The sequence below is a fragment of the Salvelinus namaycush genome, chromosome 11 (assembly GCF_016432855.1).
Source record: "Salvelinus namaycush isolate Seneca chromosome 11, SaNama_1.0, whole genome shotgun sequence".
In the NCBI taxonomy this organism is placed as follows: domain Eukaryota; kingdom Metazoa; phylum Chordata; class Actinopteri; order Salmoniformes; family Salmonidae; genus Salvelinus; species Salvelinus namaycush.
The window spans coordinates 7,181,901-7,202,241 of record NC_052317.1 but is presented as its reverse complement, the minus strand read 5'-3'; the positions used below and the strand labels follow the sequence as shown (position 1 = coordinate 7,202,241).

Below are 20,341 nucleotides of genomic sequence, written 5' to 3'. Positions count from 1 at the left end.
ATATCATTAAATCACAAGTCCAAGACACCAAATGAAAGATACAGATCTTGTGAATAAAGCCACCATTTCAGATTTTTAAAATGTTTTACAGGGAAGACAAAATATGTAAATCTATTAGCTAACCACGTTAGCAAAAGACACCATTTTTCTTTGTCCACCATTTTTTCTCTCCACCACTAGCTATCACCAATTCGGCCAAATAAAGATATTGATAGCCACTAACCAAGAAAAAACCTCATCAGATGACAGTCTGATAACATATTTATTGTATAGGATAGGTTTTGTTAGAAAAATGTGCATATTTCAGGTAGAAATCCTAGTTTACAATTGCACCCACCATCACAACTCGACTAGAATAAATACACAGAGCAACGTGTATTACCTAATTACTAATCATAAAACATTTCTTAAAAATACACAACTCACAGCAATGGAAAGACACAGATCTTGTGAATTCAGACAATATTTCAGATGTTCTAAGTGTTTTACAGCGAAAACACAATAAATCGTTATATTAGCATACCACATGTGCAAACGTTACCAGAGCATCGATTCAAGCCAAAGAGAGCGATAACGTAATCATCGCCAAAATATATTAATTTTTTCACTAACCTTCTCAGAATTCTTCCGATGACACTCCTGTAACATCATATTACAACATACATATAGAGTTTGTTCGAAAATGTGCATATTTAGCCATAAAAAACCGTGGTTATACAATGAAAATAGTAGCAAAACATGCCTGAAAATGTCGGTCGCCATCTTTCAGAGTGATCTAGTTTAATCAATAGCTAATCATATACTTGACTAAAAAATACAGGGTTGACAGGAATCGAAAGACAAATTAGTTCTTTATGCAATCGCTGATTTACATTTCTAAAATTATCCTTACTGTGCAATACAGGGTTCGCCAAGCGAAGCTATAGCAAACAAAATGGCGGAATATGCGTTTAAAATTTTTCGACAGAACAACGAATTATCATATTAAATATTTCTTACTGTGAGGTGATCTTCCATCAGATTCTTGGGCAATGTATCCTTTCTTGGGTCTAATCTTCTTTTGGTCGAAAGATGTCCTCTGTCCGTCGAAATGCCCACTAACGTTCGACCGGGACCCCGAAACGTGCCCAAAGCTTCAAAGAGCATCACATAGAACTTCCTCAAAATCGCACTAAACGGATATAAATTGCTATAAAACGGTTTAAATTAACTACCTTATGATGTTTTTAACACCTATAACGACTAGAAACATGACCGGCTATATATTACTGGCTAAACAACGGCTTGGAAAGAGAGGAGGTCCAACGTCCTTCGTGCGCCAGGCGCAGGCAGGAAAAGAAAGCTACTTCCGGTATTTCTTGTTTTATACAGGCTATGATTGCGCAATCGACTCCATTCAAAGCGTCACCACGTACTGACATCCAGGGGAAGACGTAAGCAGTGTTTGTATCCTCATAGCATTTACATGGACCTTAAAACCGACCCCAGATCAGGGGCCAAGATTTCTGAAATCTGACTCCCTGTCAGGAAAAGTGCTGTAGAAGGAGCTGTGTTTCACTCAGAGACAAAATTCCAACGGCTATAGAAACTAGAGAGTGTTTTCTATCCAATAATAACAATAATATGCATATTGTACGAGCAAGAATTGAGTACGAGGCCGTTTGAAATGGGCACGATTTAGCTGGCTACTCAGTAACGCCCCCTGCAGCCATAAGAAGTTAAGATGCAGCTCATACATCCTGCTGAGATAGGGAATACAGACTGGACTGAATATACCTTTTCTATTTAGATATTACTACTACAGTACCTGTAATATTGTTTATTGATGTCCCAATTGTAGTAGATTCGAGGAGGTGGTACCATGGCTACAGTACATAGGAATAGTTATTGTAGAAGTGATAGTGACAAGCAGGGTATACATACAATTATGACTGAATAAAAAGCCAAGAAATGTACAGGAACAGTAGAGGAAGTTGTCACACGACGGTATTGATAATAGAAGTGATCGTGCCAACATGAAAATGGTCAACTGTTCAGTGTACGTCCTCGACTTCTTTACCACGTACGCCTAATCCCTATCTCTACCTCACTGGGCTGTGACACTGGGCCTGTCGGTCATGGGAGAGCGGTTAGCACCCACCGGGCCGAGCGGATAGCATCGCTATCTCTGCATTTCCTGTTCACATTTTTTGCCCTTGTGTGCAGCAGCAGTCGGTTACAGCAAAGTCAACAACATCACAGTGGAGAGAGAGAAGCCGTGTCAAAAAATGTATCCTTCCTCCTTCCTTGCTAACTTAGATGGGATAATCACACCACTGGCGAGGCGTAATGCTCAAGGGATAGGGTCAATTCAAATAAAAGCCAGTCAACTCAAGAGGATAATCTGAATTTCCAATTCAATAATTGAAAAGGGCATTTATGTTCAATGACTTTCTCAATAAACAGAAAAGGATACCCTGACTGACCCCCATCCTTGGTATTGCTACTCTGCTCCTGCCACTGGACCTCTCATTCCAGTCATTCCTCCTGGACATCCAGACTGCCCAAGGTCGTGATTATAGCTGGCGAATCTCATCAAATCCCCTCCTGCAGCCATTGCGATGCCCCGTCCTGTCCAGACAGGACGACACAGGGTCCCCCTATGTCAGCGGTTGATGTTACTCTTCAATAACACAGACCCCAAAGCAAATCAAGGGGAGAAAAATAGGTTTATTCAAAAGAGGACAAATCATGGATGTTATGCTGGGAAGTAGATGGTTCATTCTCCCGTCATTAGTGACTTTTTCCCTCAGTGATTCTCTCCAAAGAAGAAAGGGACAGGATGTAGTTTTATAACCCAACCCTTGTGTCACGTTCCTGACCTGTTTTCTGTTAGTTTTTGTATGTGTTAGTTGGTCAGGATGTGAGTTTGGGTGGGCAGTCTATGTTTTCTGTTTCTATGTTGGTTTTGGGTACCTGATGTGGTTCTCAATTAGAGGCAGGTGGTTTTCATCTCCTCTGATTGAGAATCATATTAAGGTAGGTGTTTTCACTTTGTTTGTCGTGGGTGGTTGTCTCCTGTGTCTGTGTATGTTACGCCACACGGGACTGTTTTCGGTTTTGTTTGTTCGTTCGTTTTGTAGTCAGTTTTCCTGTTCATGCGTTCTTCGTGTTTCATGTAAGTTCGTCGTCCAGGTCTGTCTACGTCGTTTATTGTTTTATAGTTTGTTAAAGTGTTGTCGAGTTTTTCCGTTTTGTAAATACATATTATGTCAAATCGAAACGCTGCATTTTGGTTCAATCCCTGCTCCTCCTCTTCGGATGAAGAGGAGGAGGAACGCCGTTACACCTTGCCTGTGGTTTGACCAATTAGAATTCCTTGCAATAAAACTGCGCCAATGTCCAAATAACAAGTATCATATTTCAGGCTCAACGTATAAACAATTTGGACCAATGAGAACTTGCCATGTAGCTATGAGTCCCGGTCTGAAATTCTTCCCATGTCTCTGACCCATTGATCATTAATCCCATTACAGAAAAAACACTTTCCACTGATCGTTATTACTCTATTGACCTCTCGTCCTCTGCGTTGTGTATTTCTCTTTGAAATATCCTTACACCTGCATGGATCCTACCACTGCCACCAAATGATTGCAGGTCTGGAGCCCACTGCTGCCACCAAATGATTTCATAGTAGGTGAAAGGAAGGTTTCTATTGGCTTATGTTCCTTTCACCCATCAAATCATGTCAGATCAGTGATTACGTCAAGGATGGAAGGTAGGAAGGATACATTGTGATAGTTTTGGAATGCAACCAGAGGCTTTTGAGTAGACTAGAGCAGCCTTTTTCAAACCTCTCCTCGGGGACCCCTAGACATTCTGTGTATTTGAACTATTCCAGAACTATCACACCTGGTTCAACTTATCAACTAATCATCAAGCCCTTGACTACTTGAATCAGGTGCGCTAGTTCAGGGCTACAACAAAATTGTGAAACGTTTGGGGGTCCCTGAGGAGAGGTTTGAAAAAGGCTGGACTAGAGGCTATTACCACAGTATACTTAATTTGAATTTACTGTATGTTGTTCCTTTAAAACTAAAGTGGACTGACATCCTATATGACACTAGAATTACAGAAAGGTAAGACATGAAACAATGCATAGTGTAAATTCATGCTCATTTTAATAATTTCATAAAAAAGATTTGTTGAACACAATATACAATACCTTACCATGCATTGTGTGAGACTTCTGAGAAACACATGGGAAATATCGGTACATCTTAAACAATGTAATATTTCAATAAACATACAGCTAGCTGTACAATGACCCGTCACCATACATCATATAGGTTCAATGCAGCCTTCATATGGCTCCAGATAACAGGAAAACAATGGAAACCGAGGAATTACGTTTCTGCCAACCACCTCAGTTTTCTGCCAAGTAACACAGATGTTTAAGAATGTTCTGTGGAAATCTGCAAAAACTTGAGTATTATACATTATTACAAATATTTCACTTGTTTCGACAGGTAATGGTAGTGCATATAAATTATACCAAACATACTTTTTGTGAATATGATTCTATTTACAGATCAAAGTCATAAATACACTGTTTCAAACAGTTCATGGATTGACATAGGACTAGGTGCATGGACGAGGAGATTGTGCAGCTAAATTATCCTCATACACACACACACACACACACACACACACACACACACACACACACACACACACACACACACACACACACAGTCAACAAGGGAAGTATTGTCATCTAGTGATGTTATGCTGATCTCCCCACACTGTAGAAGCTGAGTGGTGCAGCTTCCATGGCAGTACCATTTAGATGTATTGTTGACAGAGAGCAATTAGGTGCTGAGCTATCCAGCTCGTCAAAGTGCTGGACAGAAATCGTGGCTTTTTTTATTATTTTTTAAACATTTCACTTCAGTATCTCCACTTCCTACAGGGGACCTTTTAGGTGACATTAAATTAACATTGAATCAACTTTTAAAAAGATGCTATTTGTTTTTGGTTTAGTTTTATTGTGTTTGCTGCTCTGTGATTCAATGATTCAAGGTCCGTGGGGCGACGCACAATTGGCATAGCGTCGTCCGGGTTAGGGAGGGTTTGGCCGGTAGGGATATCCTTGTCTCAGTATGTAAAATGTAATGAAATGTAAAAAAAAAAATAATAAAATGTATGCACTCTACTGTAAGTCGCTCTGGATAAGAGCGTCTGCTAAATGACTAAAATGTAAAAAAAATGTAAAAATGTGATTTCTGCCAAACCTCGAGAGATGTGTTTGTTGGCGGTGGACACCTCAAGAGGGACCTGGCAACCAAAAGTATAACATCAGCTGATGTCAAATATTGTTGTATGGAGGTTTGTTTTTTGACATTGGTTGACCGTCACAAGGCTAGTCTAGGGCTTCAAAATATCATGTGACGTGGGATTTTTCTCTTTCTCTTTGGAAAGAAACCACTCAATGGTTAATTTGATGGGCCTTAATTGTCTTTAATACTGTGCATGAATTAGATTAGGAGATTCCATCTACTGGACTTCCATTCATGGAAGGAAGATACTCAAAATTAGATGTTTTTGCGAAAGAATATTAAGATATTTAATTAAGTGCTAATCAGATGTGGCACAACACCTGGACTGAGTTCCATCTGGCTGTTAAAGTGCTTTTATCAGGTCATCTTTGGAGCTTATTGGTTAGGATAGTTTACATTGACTTTCATTGGTTTTTCCCACTGGGAAAATTTGAACGATGGAGATAATTGCTTTATGGTAGGCAAATACGTAAAATAATAAGGAGCAGGTTTGCCACAGCTTTGCTGTGAATATCGAACTTATGTGGCGTTTGTTAACATTGACTTGAGATTTAAGAGATAACACGTAACGTATAACGTTGAGCGCATAGTGCTATGAGTTGGGCGTTGAAAGAATAACCTGACTCTTTAGTTGAAACACTGTTCTAACTCTCAACCCTTGCAAAAAAAAGTGCAACTTGTGCTGGGAAGTCCCACGATTTTGGAAAGTCCACAAAGCACAATTCGGGAATACACTATTGCTGAGAAGACATAAGGAAGACCGGAAGAATTTTCCTCTCATTCGAGAGACAAATAGATTAGTTGTGGGTAGAAAACAAACATTTTATAATAACGACTTAAAACTGTTAAATAAATTATAAAATGACATACAAAAGACACGGTCATAAAAAAAGGCACACAAAAGTCTTTAGACACCTGTTACAAATGGGTAAACCTTCTGTGTTACAAATACCTGTGGACCACTAGCTTGAACTTTGAACGCTACCCGGCAACATCCCATCCAATCCCGTTACAAAACAGAACATATACCCGAAAATAGTCACGAAGAACAACAATCGTTCTGAAGTGCAAGTGTTTCTCATCTTGTCCCAATTGAACACCATTGTCTCTTAGCGTAAATTAGCTTCATTTTATTTGTCAGAGCAAAGATTGTAGTATCTGGCTAAGGACCAAGATATGGTACTTCTGCCACACAGCAGTTCAACAGCACTCCTTCAAGGCATCACTCTCTTCAACTCATCATAATCTTCTTTCTGAGGGTTCCCAAAACAAGTGTTGGGGTCCCCCACCCTCTTCTGCAGGGGCCCTAAGTCAGTCAGGCCCTCGCGCACAAGCAGAGCAGCTCCAAAGAGCCAGATTGCAGGATTCCTCCACTGCAATAAAACAAGATGCCAAACACAGCGTAAAACTGGTGCTTTTATAAAGATCACGGTCAAGGCTTGTTATGTGGGGGAAGCCCCACGCATCTCCATCTCTACTCCACCCTGGTCCATTGGCGACCGTCCCCCTTCTGTCCCCCTCTCGCCCTCCTCCCTTCCTATCTGTCCATCCTCATCCTGTCCGTCATCTAGCGTCAGCTCAAACTGGAACTTGTGACCTCCTTCTCCGCCCTCTCCCTCCCCCTCTCCGTCTCCGGTGCAGAAGGGGGGAGAGGGGCTCTGGGGGATCATGCTCTGGTACCAGTTCCTGTTGTCTTCCAGGGTATCCAGGATATCCTGGGCGTCAGGGTGCACCAGGTCAGCCCACGTCTCCCACAGAGGGTGGACGATGTAGTCTATGAAGCCCACCTGGAGAGAGGGAGAAGAGAGAGGAGGGTGTAAGATTTCAGGATAGAATAGTGCGTATGAATACTGTATTAACAGCAGTAGAGAGAGTTGAGAGAGCGTGTGTGTGTGTATGCAAACAGTATGTGCACGTGTTAGATGTGTATACACGTGTGTATGTGAGCAGTGTGGGTACTGTACGTATGGGTGTGTGCGGACATACCTGTATATGTGTACATGCATTAGTAACCTACCTGGCTCTTCTCCACTGAAGCCGTATGCTTATCACACATGGGGCTGATCTCGATGCCTCTCTCCCTCTCCCGGTCTCCCTGGTGGGAGAACTCGTTCATGATGCGGTCGGTCCACTGGCGGTACAGGTCCAGGGACTTGGTCGGATTGCTCAGGTCTGCGCAGTGAACCATGTTACGCATCACCTGGAAGAGACGGGACGGAGAGAGGATTGTGTGAGTTTGTGTGTGCATGTACCTACATGCCTGTATGTGCACCTGTATGCATGCCTGTGTCCCTGTGTGTGTGTGTGTGTGTCTTTACTGCATGCGTTCCTATGCAGGAGTGTGATCTCCTACCTGTATTTTGTCTGTGTAGTTGTCCAGCAGCAACACTCCAGAGCTGGTCACCTTCTTGGTCTCCACCATGGTCTTCAGGTCAGCCAGTAGGCTCATGTGTTTGGACATGTCAGTAGCCAGTACCTGGAGGGAGAGAGAGAGCGAGCGAGATCGTTGTTAGTGATTTAGACATGTTTATGCTTCAGCAATATAGGATATAGTATAGTAAAATATACAGTATACGGAATTGAGAACTGAGACAGGGATAGAAAGATGGACCGTCGGACGGACCGGCGCACGGTCGGAGACTCATACGAATGGGACATCAGAAACAAACGACTTTGGTCAGAACCGGGACGTTCTCTCACCATGTCTATGACCATTCTCCTGAGGGACTGGCGTTGTTTTTTGGTCAGATTCTGGAAGATGTCACAGTTGTCCTCCTGCAGCAGCTTGAAGCCCACGGCCAGGTGGTGGTTCTCCAGGACCGACTCGTCGTTATACATCAGGGCTAGCTCTGAGTCTGGACAGACAGAGTGACAGAGAGACGGACTGATTAGAAGCAAAATGTCAAAAAGCATTTTCTTATGTGGTTTTTGTGACGATGGATTTCAAACTTCAATATTTTCAAATATGCCAAGAAATTATAAACGATAAGATGATAAGATAGTGTACCAAAGCAGCAGAGATTATGAATTCGGCGCTGTTGTTAAGATTTTGATGGAGAAAGTACTCACTGGTGTTAATGAGGAACTGGTTGGAGACACCAGGATGGTCCACGTCATGGATGGCTGCCGCAAAGATGGCCGCCAAGATCTCCAGATCTGTGAAGACGGCCTGTGATTGGACAGGAGAGATTTGATGAGTTTTCAACAGTGGGAGTGACGGTTTCACTGCAGTAAAAATCCTGCTTGACAAGACACAGTAACACACATTCATCTGATAATAACTCATTCTGACATAACTAGGTGGAGTGACAGTGACATATTTAGGTGAAGTGGTGTGACATTGTACATGCGTGTTTACTGATAATACTTGCTGGTATACATGATTTATAATTACTTGGGGCAGGGCCCTCCAACCCTGTTCCTGGAGAGCTACCGTCCTGTAGGTTGTCGCTCCAAACCTAAACTAGCACACCTGATTTGAATACTTAGCTGGTTGATAAGCCGAATTAAGTTACAATTAGGGTTGAAGCGAAAACCTACAGGAGGGTAGCTCTCCAGGAACATGGTTGGAGAGCCCTGACTTAGGGGTTTGCTATGTGACAGTGTTGTTAGTCACTCCTCAGAATATTCAACACGAATCAAGAAGACAAAGCAGGGGGAAATTAAGTCGAGCTGGGTCAGATCACTTACGTCCAGAGCGGGTGTGGCGAGCAGGATGTGTGTGGACTGGGCCACGTCTGCAGCGTGGAGGCTGTTGTGGTATTCTACGTCTGAGTGGTAGTGCGCTTCCAGGGTCAACATGAAGGTCACGAATGTGTCCGCAGGGATCTTGAACGTCTTCATCAAGTCTCGCTCCTGCACGGGACGCACAAAGAAACACAATGCCGTTAGCTTGATGGAAATAACGTAACCCATAACGTCTTCATTGGGTCTCGGCTCCTGCACGGGACACGCACAAACACAAGGCACCACACCGCCACTCATTAACTTAAGGAGAAATGTAACCCATTTACATGTCATACTGTATGTAACACAACAACCCATAAACACTCTCTGATGATCCTTTTAAATTTACTTCAAATTAAAATGACTTTGGTTTTTACCATTGAATTTGTCTGTTTAAATTGCAATGACTGCGTCCCCAAAAAATGCAATCACACTGCAAAAACTGCTAAGAAAAATGAATTGCTTGACTTGGCTGGCACTGTGTGTTAATGTCCACTTATCCATATAACTAGATTAGTTCCTAGACTAGTTCCTACTACAGTAGCATAAGTAATCATTCAACTACTGACCCAGAAGATGAGGACACATTATTGAGAACACCCGAGTGCTGATGTACAGTACTTTAGGCTGTGCGCTGGTGACTCACCCTGTGTGTGTGTGTGTGTGTGTGTGTGTGTGTGTGTGTGTGTGTGTGTGTGTGTGTGTGTGTGTGTCTGCAAGGCACCTCAGTCAGAGAAAACACAGCAATCTGACAGGAACGAAAGAGGAGGAAGAGGAGAATGAGGAAGAGCACTGACCTGGAAGATGGTGTACATGGTGCAAGTGAGCGGGCGGTTGTGGGAGTGCTCGGCCACCCTGAAGATGTTCAGACCCCACTTGTTGATATCCTCGAGGTCCTGAGAAAGAGAGAGACATTGTCAGGGTACGCTCTTGCAGACAGATGGCCGGAAGGTCACAATGCGTTGTAATCAGATCAGACAAATTAAATATCCAGATATTTGGATTGGAATTTAAGTTAAACAATCAGAAAGTGACGTTTGTTCGACGCTTCCATCGGTGTCCTTGTGCAGAATATGTGCGCCTTAGGTTTGGGGACATCTACGTTATAATGTTATCCGTTACCAGTTTGTCACATTAATAAAAACAAATAAGCTCATCATAAAAATGTGTTTGTCACAAGGTGATAGCCTACGTTATGGGTTTGTCTTCCTTACATTTATATTTGAGTCATTTAGCAGACTCGCTTATCCAGAGCTACTTACAGGAGCAATTAGGGGTACGTGCCTTGCTCGAGGGCACATCGGCAGATTTCGCACCTAGTCAGCTCTGGGATTCAAACCAGCAACCTTTCAGTTACTGGCCCAACGCTCTTAACCGCTAAGCTACCTGTCGCCCTGTCTTAAACCTGAATTTACCCCAACCCCTGAGAAATCAGGATCAATGAGTTAGCCAGCTAACTTGCCTAAATGTTCAGAAAAATTACTTTTACATTTTTTTAAAAATAAGATAAGCTTTAAAATGGGCATGGTCTATAGTTGACTCAACAACCAAAAACATATTTAGCTAAAAAAATAAAATAATTCTGGTTGTTTATCAAAGTTTGCTGGCGTTGTAGTATACCCTTATAAAGTAGAGACTTCCCCAGTACCTTAGACAGCAGGTCCTCCTGGTCTGTTTTGACCCCGAAGCGGCTGACGCTGCAGCCTTGGAGCACGGGGGTTTGGCTGACCTTCCTGACCCCACTGATCTGGGTCATCGTCCCTTGACCCGGAGTCTGACCCCCCTGCTGGGTCTGGTGGTGGGTTCTCTTCTTCCTCTCCCTGGTCTTGGCCATAGGGCACGGCAACTCCAACTCATTCTGCTTGTCTGGATGGAGAGAGAGATGGAGTGAGGGAGGGAGAGAGGGATGGAGAGAGAGATGGAGTGAGAGAAAAGAAAAAGGGTTAAAACTACTGCACCATAGAATGAAAACACTGAGTCGGAAAGACAGACTCACAAACAACATTTGTGGTCATTTCAATCACAGAGCAATACATACAGAATGTACATGGACACTACTCCATTTTTTTTTTTTTTTACAGTACATAACATTAATTTACATGGTAAAATGATAATTACACCGCATTGGGAGAAGAGGCTATATTGACTTGAGTGGACAATCATTCAGTCAGATGTGTATATGAGTAACTGGTCTGAACTGGTTCTCTGACCTGACCACTCAGTCCTCCTATCTACTGACAGTCATTCAACTACTCTCTCAATCTTTCAAACAATCAAGCCCTTCTCTTGTTCTCTTCTTCTTCTTCCGTCTCCTCCAGTTACAATTCACCAGGAAAGAGCCAACTGACATTGAGCATAATAAACTATTTCAATATTCAATGTAGAGGGAACACATCAAGCCATAGAAATAACACGTTAAAAACAAATATATGGCAAAAACATGCTAACGAAAAACAATGGCGGAACATTTAGGATTTATTCGTAGAAAGAGAGAAATTCCATAACATTCAATGAGGCATGAATTCTCAGTGGAGAGATTAATAGTGTTTGCAGATCAATAAAAGCTTGTCGCCAAACCATAACAACACATAGCAATGTTGGCTGCTGCTTTGTTGTTGTATTAAGGAGAAGTGTTTGGCGGATGGCTTGTGGCAGTGGAGCTGAAGCGACCTCTCTCGAGGCGCTACATGTTAGCGTCGCGGGGTGTGTGCCGCTGACCGCGTGTATCTGCAGCTAACCGTGTGTTTTTCACACACTGCCTCAGCTCTGTTCTCTATGAGGCGTAGGAAGATGATTTGCCTCGACCTGACAGGTACTAGCCGCAATGCACAACACAAACCTTAAATCACTATCCGTTCTCTCTCACTTCACCCCTCATTTCTCCACCCCGCTTCGCTTTATTCTATCAACCTTAACATCACCGTCTCTTTATATCTTATCAATTTTCCTCCCTTCTACCATCTCCCTCTCTCCATCTGCTTTTTCATCCGTGAAGAGAAAGATGGAGGCTTGTTTACGAGTCGGTGCACTGCGCAGTTTTCTCAGAGTGGCAGTTTTCTCCGTGCTGGCGGAGAAGGTGGTGGTGTGAGCTTGCTAATTGGCAGGGAGCCATGGAACGTGTCACTATTAAAAATATTTATTTTTTATTTAAGAGATGAGGCAACACCATATACAGGTAACAAACGCACTCTTTCGTTCTCTCTCCCTCGCTCTGCAGAACGACAGAGTCCAAGGGAAGAGTAGAATCGCCCTTCCCTTTTCTCCCTCTCTCTGCAGCGAGACAGAGGGAGCACTCTTGAAACTATCGCAACTATCGCACTCTTGAAACTATCGCAACCCCACTCCGCAGCGTCTCATTCTCTCTGACCCTCAACCTCTTTTCTCCTCCTGCTTAATCATTTACGATTACTATATTATTATGATTTGTTTATCTTTGTGTAAAAAACAATAATAGTTCAAACATCACCATTCAGGCAAAGGTATAGTCCATTAGCACAGCGAAAGGCAATACATGAGATTAGTTATTTTGTTTGTTTGTGAGTGTGTGTGTGTGTGTGTGTGTGTGTGTGTTTTGCGTGGAGGCGTGTATGACTTGACTTACCAAGGAAGGTGTTGGAGATGAACTCTGACACCTGGTTGCCGGAGCGACTCATCTCTGACAGGTGGGTCAGCTCCCGGTTCAACATCCTCTTGAACTGGGGAGACACAAAATGACACAACACCATGTTAGGTCGCCATTAGATAGACACTTTAGCTCACTTGGTAGAGCATGGTGCTTGCGATGCCAGGATAACGGGTTTGATTCCCGGGGACCACCCATATGTAGAACGTACTAAGTTGCTTTGGATAAAATTGTTAACCTCAGGTCAGCCATTTCCTGTTGCCAATTAGCAGTGTGAAGCATATAAACGGTTTTGTGTTGAATTGCAGTAACAGAAAATGACAACACTGTGTTAGATACACTGGGTTTGATATACTGTGTTAGATATACTGTGTTAGATACACTGTGTTAGATACACTGCATGGAGACCAACAAGACATTGAACTGGGGAAATACAAAATTACACAACACCTTACTAGATTTACTGCACGGAGACCAACAGGAAATGGCTTCCCTGGGGTAGTGGTATAACTCGTTTCCAGGGACTTTCCGTTGACGTTTAGTGATGAGCGGGTTGACTCATAAACCACATTCCCCCGCGGTGCCGGTGGGTTTAGGGTCATGAAATATTGTGTGGATAAAGGGCGGGTGGCGGGCGGGTTGAAACAATATATATATATATTTTTTTAAATCGATAAATGTATAATTCTTGTGCAATTTATATCTATAGGCTACATAGGTTTTTTTCTCTTAATTTGTAGGCTATCTGGCATTAGCGCGTACACCTCAGCTTTAGGGCCTAACATTACACGCGCTAAATAGCCTACACGCCAATCGCCAAACCCTTTTGGAAACATGCAGAAAAAATGTGTCTATTCACTGAGAAAAAAGCTGTGAAATGGAGAGTTGAAAATAAAGAAAAAGGAGGGCCAGAAAAGTAATTTTTGGGAAAGATTTGGTGAAGTGGTACAAGAGGAAGATAGCAGTGACTATGTCACGTGTGTTGATTGTGAGGCGCTATACAAATTCGACATTCACACGACAGGGATTTCAAATAGGCCTATGGCACGTCAAGAGAAAAACTGAAGCTTACTGTTCAGATGGGTTAAATGGAAACTGAAATCTGGAAACTGACTGTAGGTCTATAACTTCTCACAGTCTTAATATTAACTCCTGCAGAATTAAGCATTTCTTGCAGTAAAATGTTACACCAAATGTATATTTTGACTCGGGAACAAAATAATTATTCCTTCTTTCAGCATCTTGAGAGAATGTGAATGCGCACCTAGGGACTTCTTGTAGCAGTGCTACCTTTATCAACATCATAAAAGCTGATAGTATTTCAACCACATCAAATATGAATACAAGCTGAACTGAAATCTTATTATAAACATGTTGGGTTGTTTTCACAGCTTTCTCTTTCCTTACAGGCCTATTGCACTTTCTCCCCAGTCCCTAAACTTCTTTCCCCCAAGCAGAGATGACAGAGAGAACTTTTACCTATGTCAACTAGATTGAAGCATTAATTTATGACATTCTGGTGAGCATGGGTTAATTTAGTCTTCTTGGGCAACATATAATGAGAGAAGAGAAGCTGCATGTATCTAATTATAGGCAAGTTGACTAACAAATAGCCTACCAAAATGTCGGAAATTATAAGCAGAAACATATCTAAATTAGGCAACAAAATAAATTCCTGTAACCTCTGTCAAAAAATCATTCCTCCGTCTCTGTAGCCTACAGGGCATTTGCTACTGTATATTTGCGGATTAGGGTCGGATGCAGTCCTCAGATTTCCCCTTTATCACATAGTCGGGTGATTGCGGATGGGTTTTTAGCGATTGCGGATGGGTTTTTAGCGATTGTGGGCGGGTGCAGGCGAACAAACAGCTGACCCGCACACCACTAATGTGGAGTATTGGAGCCCAAGGGAATAGGCTTGTTTGTTTGATACCATATAAGGAGTTTGCGTGTCTTTATACAGTATAGGCTATTTGAGTGTCCTGTTTTGAGATATTTAGTAAACTAATCAAAGATGTCTGTATTTCTGGATAAATATGTACAGCATAGGGTCAGAATCAACCAAATTTCTGCAGTAGCTTTTCAACCAAACATTTACCCGCACACACATCTTATTCTGTTTAGAAGCTCATGCATAACATCTTTGTTGTGAGATGGATTCAGTTGCGATCATGGGCTGTAGTGCCCAATCAATCTGATGCAATACTCAAATAAATACTAGAACGTGCTACAAGTATACACATATGACCCCCCCCCCCCCCCCCCCCCCCCCCCCCCCCCCGACAAAACAACCTTTCTCTCCCCACGAACACACATTTGCCCCCAGTCCCCCACAGACCTTGATGTACCCCCAGGAGACACAGAGCATGGTGTTGGCTTCAGGCATGGTGCTGTACTGTAGCTGTATATCCTGTAGCTGTCACCCCTGGCTGTCCTCAGCAGAAGCCCTGTCTGAATAGGCAAAACCAAGGCTTTCTTTCCTCAACAACCAACGACCATGTCTCCATCTCTTCTATCTTGGTCTTTTAGCCTCTTTGGTGGTTCTTCACAGAGTCACAGATGACAGATCAACGATAACCCCCACCAAGACGAGCACCTAGACCCCCGCCGTGGGCTCTTCCTCATTTCTGTAATCTCCCAGTGATATCTTCCCCAGTCACAGCAGCTAGTTTGATAGCGACTGTATTTCCTTCAGCAGTAGACGGTATTCCCCTGAACAGCAGTATATATATATATATATATATGTAGGTAGGAAGCTTGTAGCTACGTAGGTAGAAACTATCTCTTAGGTACTGTAGGTGCCTCCCTTTAACCACAGTATCTCTATCTATCTCTATACAGCCAATGGAAGACAAATGGTTCTCAAAGAGGAGATCCCAGTCCTATTACATTGCTATCATATCTCTATCCATCCCAGAGGTAGCCAATGGAGGCGGGTTGCGGAGGGGATTCCAGTGCTATATCCATCCATCCGATGAGAGACTAAAAGGAGAGGCAGAGAGGCTAAGTGGCTTGAACGAGGGAAGGAAGAGGGGGAAGGGGGTTCCAACGGTGGCTAGGGATCCCCGGTGACTGGCTAGAACTGGCTGGCTGATAGGCCAGTGGAGGATGCCTCTCTCTCTCTGTTTAGTCTCCCGCCAATGCCAGATGTCGCCCCCCTCTCGCTCTCCTCTTTCTCTCTCCCTCAGCCCCCTCTGTCTCTGCCTGCAACACGCACATCAACACAAACCACTGCAGACATCAACACGTAGATCACGCCATGGCAACAGAGTCACGTGTACTGCATAGACGCTCTCACGGAGGTCTCTCTTCCAAACGCGCGCGCGCACACACACACACACACACTGCTGCGCATTACTCAGCTGAGTGAAGGGAGGCAGCTGTGCATCGTCCTGACTCTGGCCACTGCTTCATCTCAATGTGTATGTCTGTGTCTGTATACATATGTGTCTTATTGCAATGATGCTGCCCCTGTGTGTCTTATCTCAATGATGCTGCCTCTGTGTGTCTTATCGCAATGGGGCAGTATTTGAAGGTTATTTCAATGGCACAACTTAATTTCAAATGGGCTTGCTTTTCCTTTTTCACTAAATTAATATTTTACTTGTTTTATATTTTACAAGATTTTCATTTAATTTAGCAAAAATCATTAATATAACTCAGACATCCACTGCCCACTCTTGAAAACTGATGCATGAAATCAAAGGTATCCTATTCATCTATATTTGCGACTTTACTTGTCAATTTTTATCTTGATCCAAATATAAAAATGTATGCGTTGTAATGTGGTAATCTGAGAAATAGCCAATCAAATATCCTGCAGCTAATTTACAGAATCACTTGGATTTGTTTTGTCGTTTCTAGCCAAACTTGTTTCAAACAGGTGCCTTTTCAGTGAACCATTAAATCGCACCCTCTCTAGCAGTGAATGGCTCTCATATGGCAGACCGGTCTGTTATTTCCCATTGACTGCAACCTGAACACAACTTTGAAAGTTCCGTCTTTCAAAGCTTTGGCTGCACTCAACTCTACAAACCCAACTGCTAGAGACAGTCTTATAAATCCCCCTCCAAAAAAACATAAAACTTCCCGAACTGGAAATGTCCAAATCCACTACGGATATTCTGTTCAAGCGTATTTGTAATATATTCTTACTGAAGGCGTAAAGGTACTACGCGTACTGCATAGTACTTCGTGACCTCTGTAAATTGACTCATATGAGTCATACACTATGTCTTCTGTGTTTCCCCGCTAGTCATACCGAGCTATGCCAACACCATATGGTAGTCATACCGACGTTCAGTAGGCTAGCATACGCCAGCACCATATGGTAGTCATACAACATCCGTAAACCATGTGTTAATGCAGGATGACGGAAACATGAGTGTGTTCGGGTAGGACACATTACTCAACGCGCACCGTTACTCACACAGTTACGTCAGACTTGGGGAAACACACTTGTGACAACAGGTTGTTATTTGGCGCTCCCGAAAGCGAGTGTACATTTGTGTGGTGAATGAGCTCCAGAGTATTGAAGTGTTAAGTGTTCACAATGTTGAAGTGAACACATTCAAAGTAGGTAGTGATAAGATGAGCGCCACCACAGGCTATGAAAGATGTCAACGGCGCTTTCAACAGGCTCCTTGTTGCATAATGTCACTGCATTCTGTATTCAGATAACCACTATCCGACCCACTAACCATGCATTATATTGTGTGCATGAATACACATGGATAGTGGAGGAGGTGAGGTTCCCCCTTATATTGTAGGCTAAAGCGTTTTGAGCGCATGCAAAAGAGCTATAGAAAAAATCCAATACGTTATTACACTGTATTATTATCATTAACTGGTGAACTAGTTTTTTCAAGTCTGAAACAACATATCAGATTATGTTTCTACTGGCCCTAGTTTGAACAACTCAAACATTGTCTGAATGACCCTCATCTCTAAAATAGACACAACATCGGAAATGCAGAAAGTAAATTCCTGGACATACAGCATAATACTGAACCACTGTGAGGTTATTAGGTCATTAATAGAGTTATGTTTAGTTATTATGCTATCTATTACAATATAATCCATGAATACTACTGTACTTTGAATGGAATTCAAAAGACCAACACGTAGCCCTTTCCTGCAGTCAATGACGAAGTGCCCTCTTTGGCCTCATGGGTGGAATGTTCTTCATATTTTTCATCATTTCATCATTAATAAAGATTATTTTTAAAAACCAGATGAAAATCCAGTGTTTCTATGTCCAACAGTTTTTTTTATTTCAGTCTTCTGTGATGTATATAAAAGTGTAATATTGGGATGCATACTCAAAATGTAGTACATTTCAACTCTATATCTGACATGGTACAAGTGTCGTCTTCTTTTTAAGCCCATAACCATGTGTGTGAGGTGTATACTTTTGTTTCAAAGTAGATTTGTTTTAGACTACCAAGAATCACTCTGTGACCCTGATTTAGTCCAATGCAGTAAAAGGTTAAAGTGAAGTGAAAGTTTTTTGTAAATAAATTACAATGCCAGTGCAAGTGTATGATCCAAACCCATACAATCTGACTAAGTCCCTACATTCAGATAAAAACAAATGTTTTTAAGTAAAACCATTTCCCTTAGACAAGAGAGTAGATACTCACTCTAGCAAAACAAGTAGTGTACAAACTCACCTGTTTCCAACTTGTAAGTATCCCAAATGTTTTCTTGTTCGTCTCAGAGCAGCATAGTCCCATTATTGCAAAGGCAATGCCACACGTACAATATAAATTTTCCAAAACTTGTGTTAAAACTTCTCTCAAATGTGTTAGCGTGTCGCTGTTTCTCTCGCTCTCTGGGTCTGCTTCCTCTCTGTATTCAAGTCTACTCTCTTCTGGCGACAGTCAGGAAACTTAAAACAATAAAACATGACTGATTGGCTGGCTGGTTGACTGGCCCACACAGAGACTAAGCTAAACAACTCCTCCTCTATCATAATGTAGCTCCGTGCCTGTCGCCACCCTCCCTTCCTTCCCCACCAGCTTCCTCCTTCTGACAAAATGTACTGTGGTAATTTACTGGTAAGAGCCTCCTGACAATGCCCCCGGCACTGACCTGTAATGTAGGCAAAGTCCCTCATTACAAAATACCAGGCAATCACACTGACGCAGTGTACCGTCAACTATTGGGGAGGAAAGTGAAAGATAAAAGATTACATTTGTGTCTATTTCGCAAGGCACCACCCAGGGCACACTTGAAACATGTATTTAAATCACAATGTGACGTCCCTGGTTAAATAAAAGATAAAGCAGTGGAGGTCGATTTCCTTGTCCTACTCTCTGAGCAGATTTGCAATGTTGGCACAGTGAAACTAGATTGGCGGTTTGGCCTTGGTTGATTTAAAGCAAAGAGATACAGCAGATTGCAACGTTAGCATAGTGCAATTCTGACCCAAGCAGACAAAGCCTAATATGACTCGAACCTGTGCCAGTCCCTGTGTCCTAATTTGGGCTGTTTGCAGGGTAAACAGCTGTAGTGGCCACGGACACACACACACACAGTATTGTATAACTAACCTTATGGGGACACAGAATTCAGTTTCATTCAAAATTCAATTTTCCCTAACGTGAACCCAAAAACCTAACCTTAAACATAACCCTAGCTCCTAACCCTAAAACTAACCCTAGTTCCTAAACATAATTCTAACCTTAACCCTAAAACCCCTAGAATTAGCATTTTACCTTGTGGGGACTAACAAAATGTCCCAAGTTGGTCAAATTTTCTGGTCCCCACAAGTATAGTTAAACACGTCCACTTCCACTTCCACACACACACAAACGACTACAGCCTGAGACAGACCTGTTTCCCGCAGGGCTTGTGGGGAATTGTGTCTAGTAAGAAAATCTTATAAAAATCAAGGCCACCGTTTAATAGAAACATTTGTAGGTTATTTTGGATAAATCTTTGTGGTCTGCAAAGCAGTTTGTAGATACAAAGCCAATATCTGTGCAGGCATAAAAAAGTGAAAGGACCTGCAACTATAGAAAAATAAGTCTCATCTCATTAGTACAACTACTAGTCAAACACTATTATTATCAAACAGTCATTTAAAAAGCATTACCCTCCCTACTTCCACATCTGTTTCAATAATTCCGTCACTCTGGTCTAAAGACTGCAGCACTTTAAAGTGTAATGACCACACGCGAGTTAAAGTTTCCTACTAGCACTCAATGCTAGGCTAGCACGCTAGCCCGTAAAGCCGCTCTCGCTAACTGGATTCAGATGGCTGTGTTTGTCTAAGGCCCAGAGCTAACGTCAGTATGGACGTGTGAGGAACTTAATGACAGTGGCGCTAGAACAGCAGCTATAGGAGCTCGCTCCTCTGAGATCATTGGCACTTTGGAGTGGCCTAACAGGACAGTGTGTGTGTGTGTGTGTGTGTGTGTGTGTGGTCCAAGCCCGGGATACACCTGTGGAAACCTCCCCCCGGGGAAATAATTAACCCATAGGGTTAATTAGTTCCACCCCGAAAACATTGGATTCGATGGGGCCATTCCACATTGCTCCTTATGCTGGTCTGAAACAAAAGCCTCCACACTCAGTGGACCAGGGTTAGGACCAACCAATGGAATAGTCTCCTATTTGAAAGAGAACAAGTACTGTTTGCCCTTCAGCTCTGGTTCATGCTGTGAGATTT

At 42.6% G+C, this 20,341-nt stretch overlaps 1 protein-coding gene across 1 annotated transcript; it reads right to left on the bottom strand.

Moving 5' to 3' along the window:
• Nucleotides 1-5,173: 5,173 nt before the first annotated feature.
• LOC120055745 (cAMP-specific 3',5'-cyclic phosphodiesterase 4B-like) lies at nt 5,174-18,725 on the bottom strand. Its single transcript, XM_039003683.1, has 10 exons — nt 18,339-18,725; nt 12,646-12,739; nt 10,693-10,910; nt 9,842-9,940; nt 9,009-9,173; nt 8,388-8,487; nt 8,019-8,173; nt 7,672-7,794; nt 7,336-7,518; nt 5,174-7,105 (listed from the first exon to the last, which is right to left on the bottom strand). The coding sequence occupies exons 1-10, from the start codon at nt 18,399-18,401 to the stop codon at nt 6,761-6,763; spliced, it is 1,545 nt and encodes a 514-aa protein (XP_038859611.1). The 5' UTR covers nt 18,402-18,725; the 3' UTR covers nt 5,174-6,760.
• Between the last annotated feature and the right edge of the window lie 1,616 nt (nt 18,726-20,341).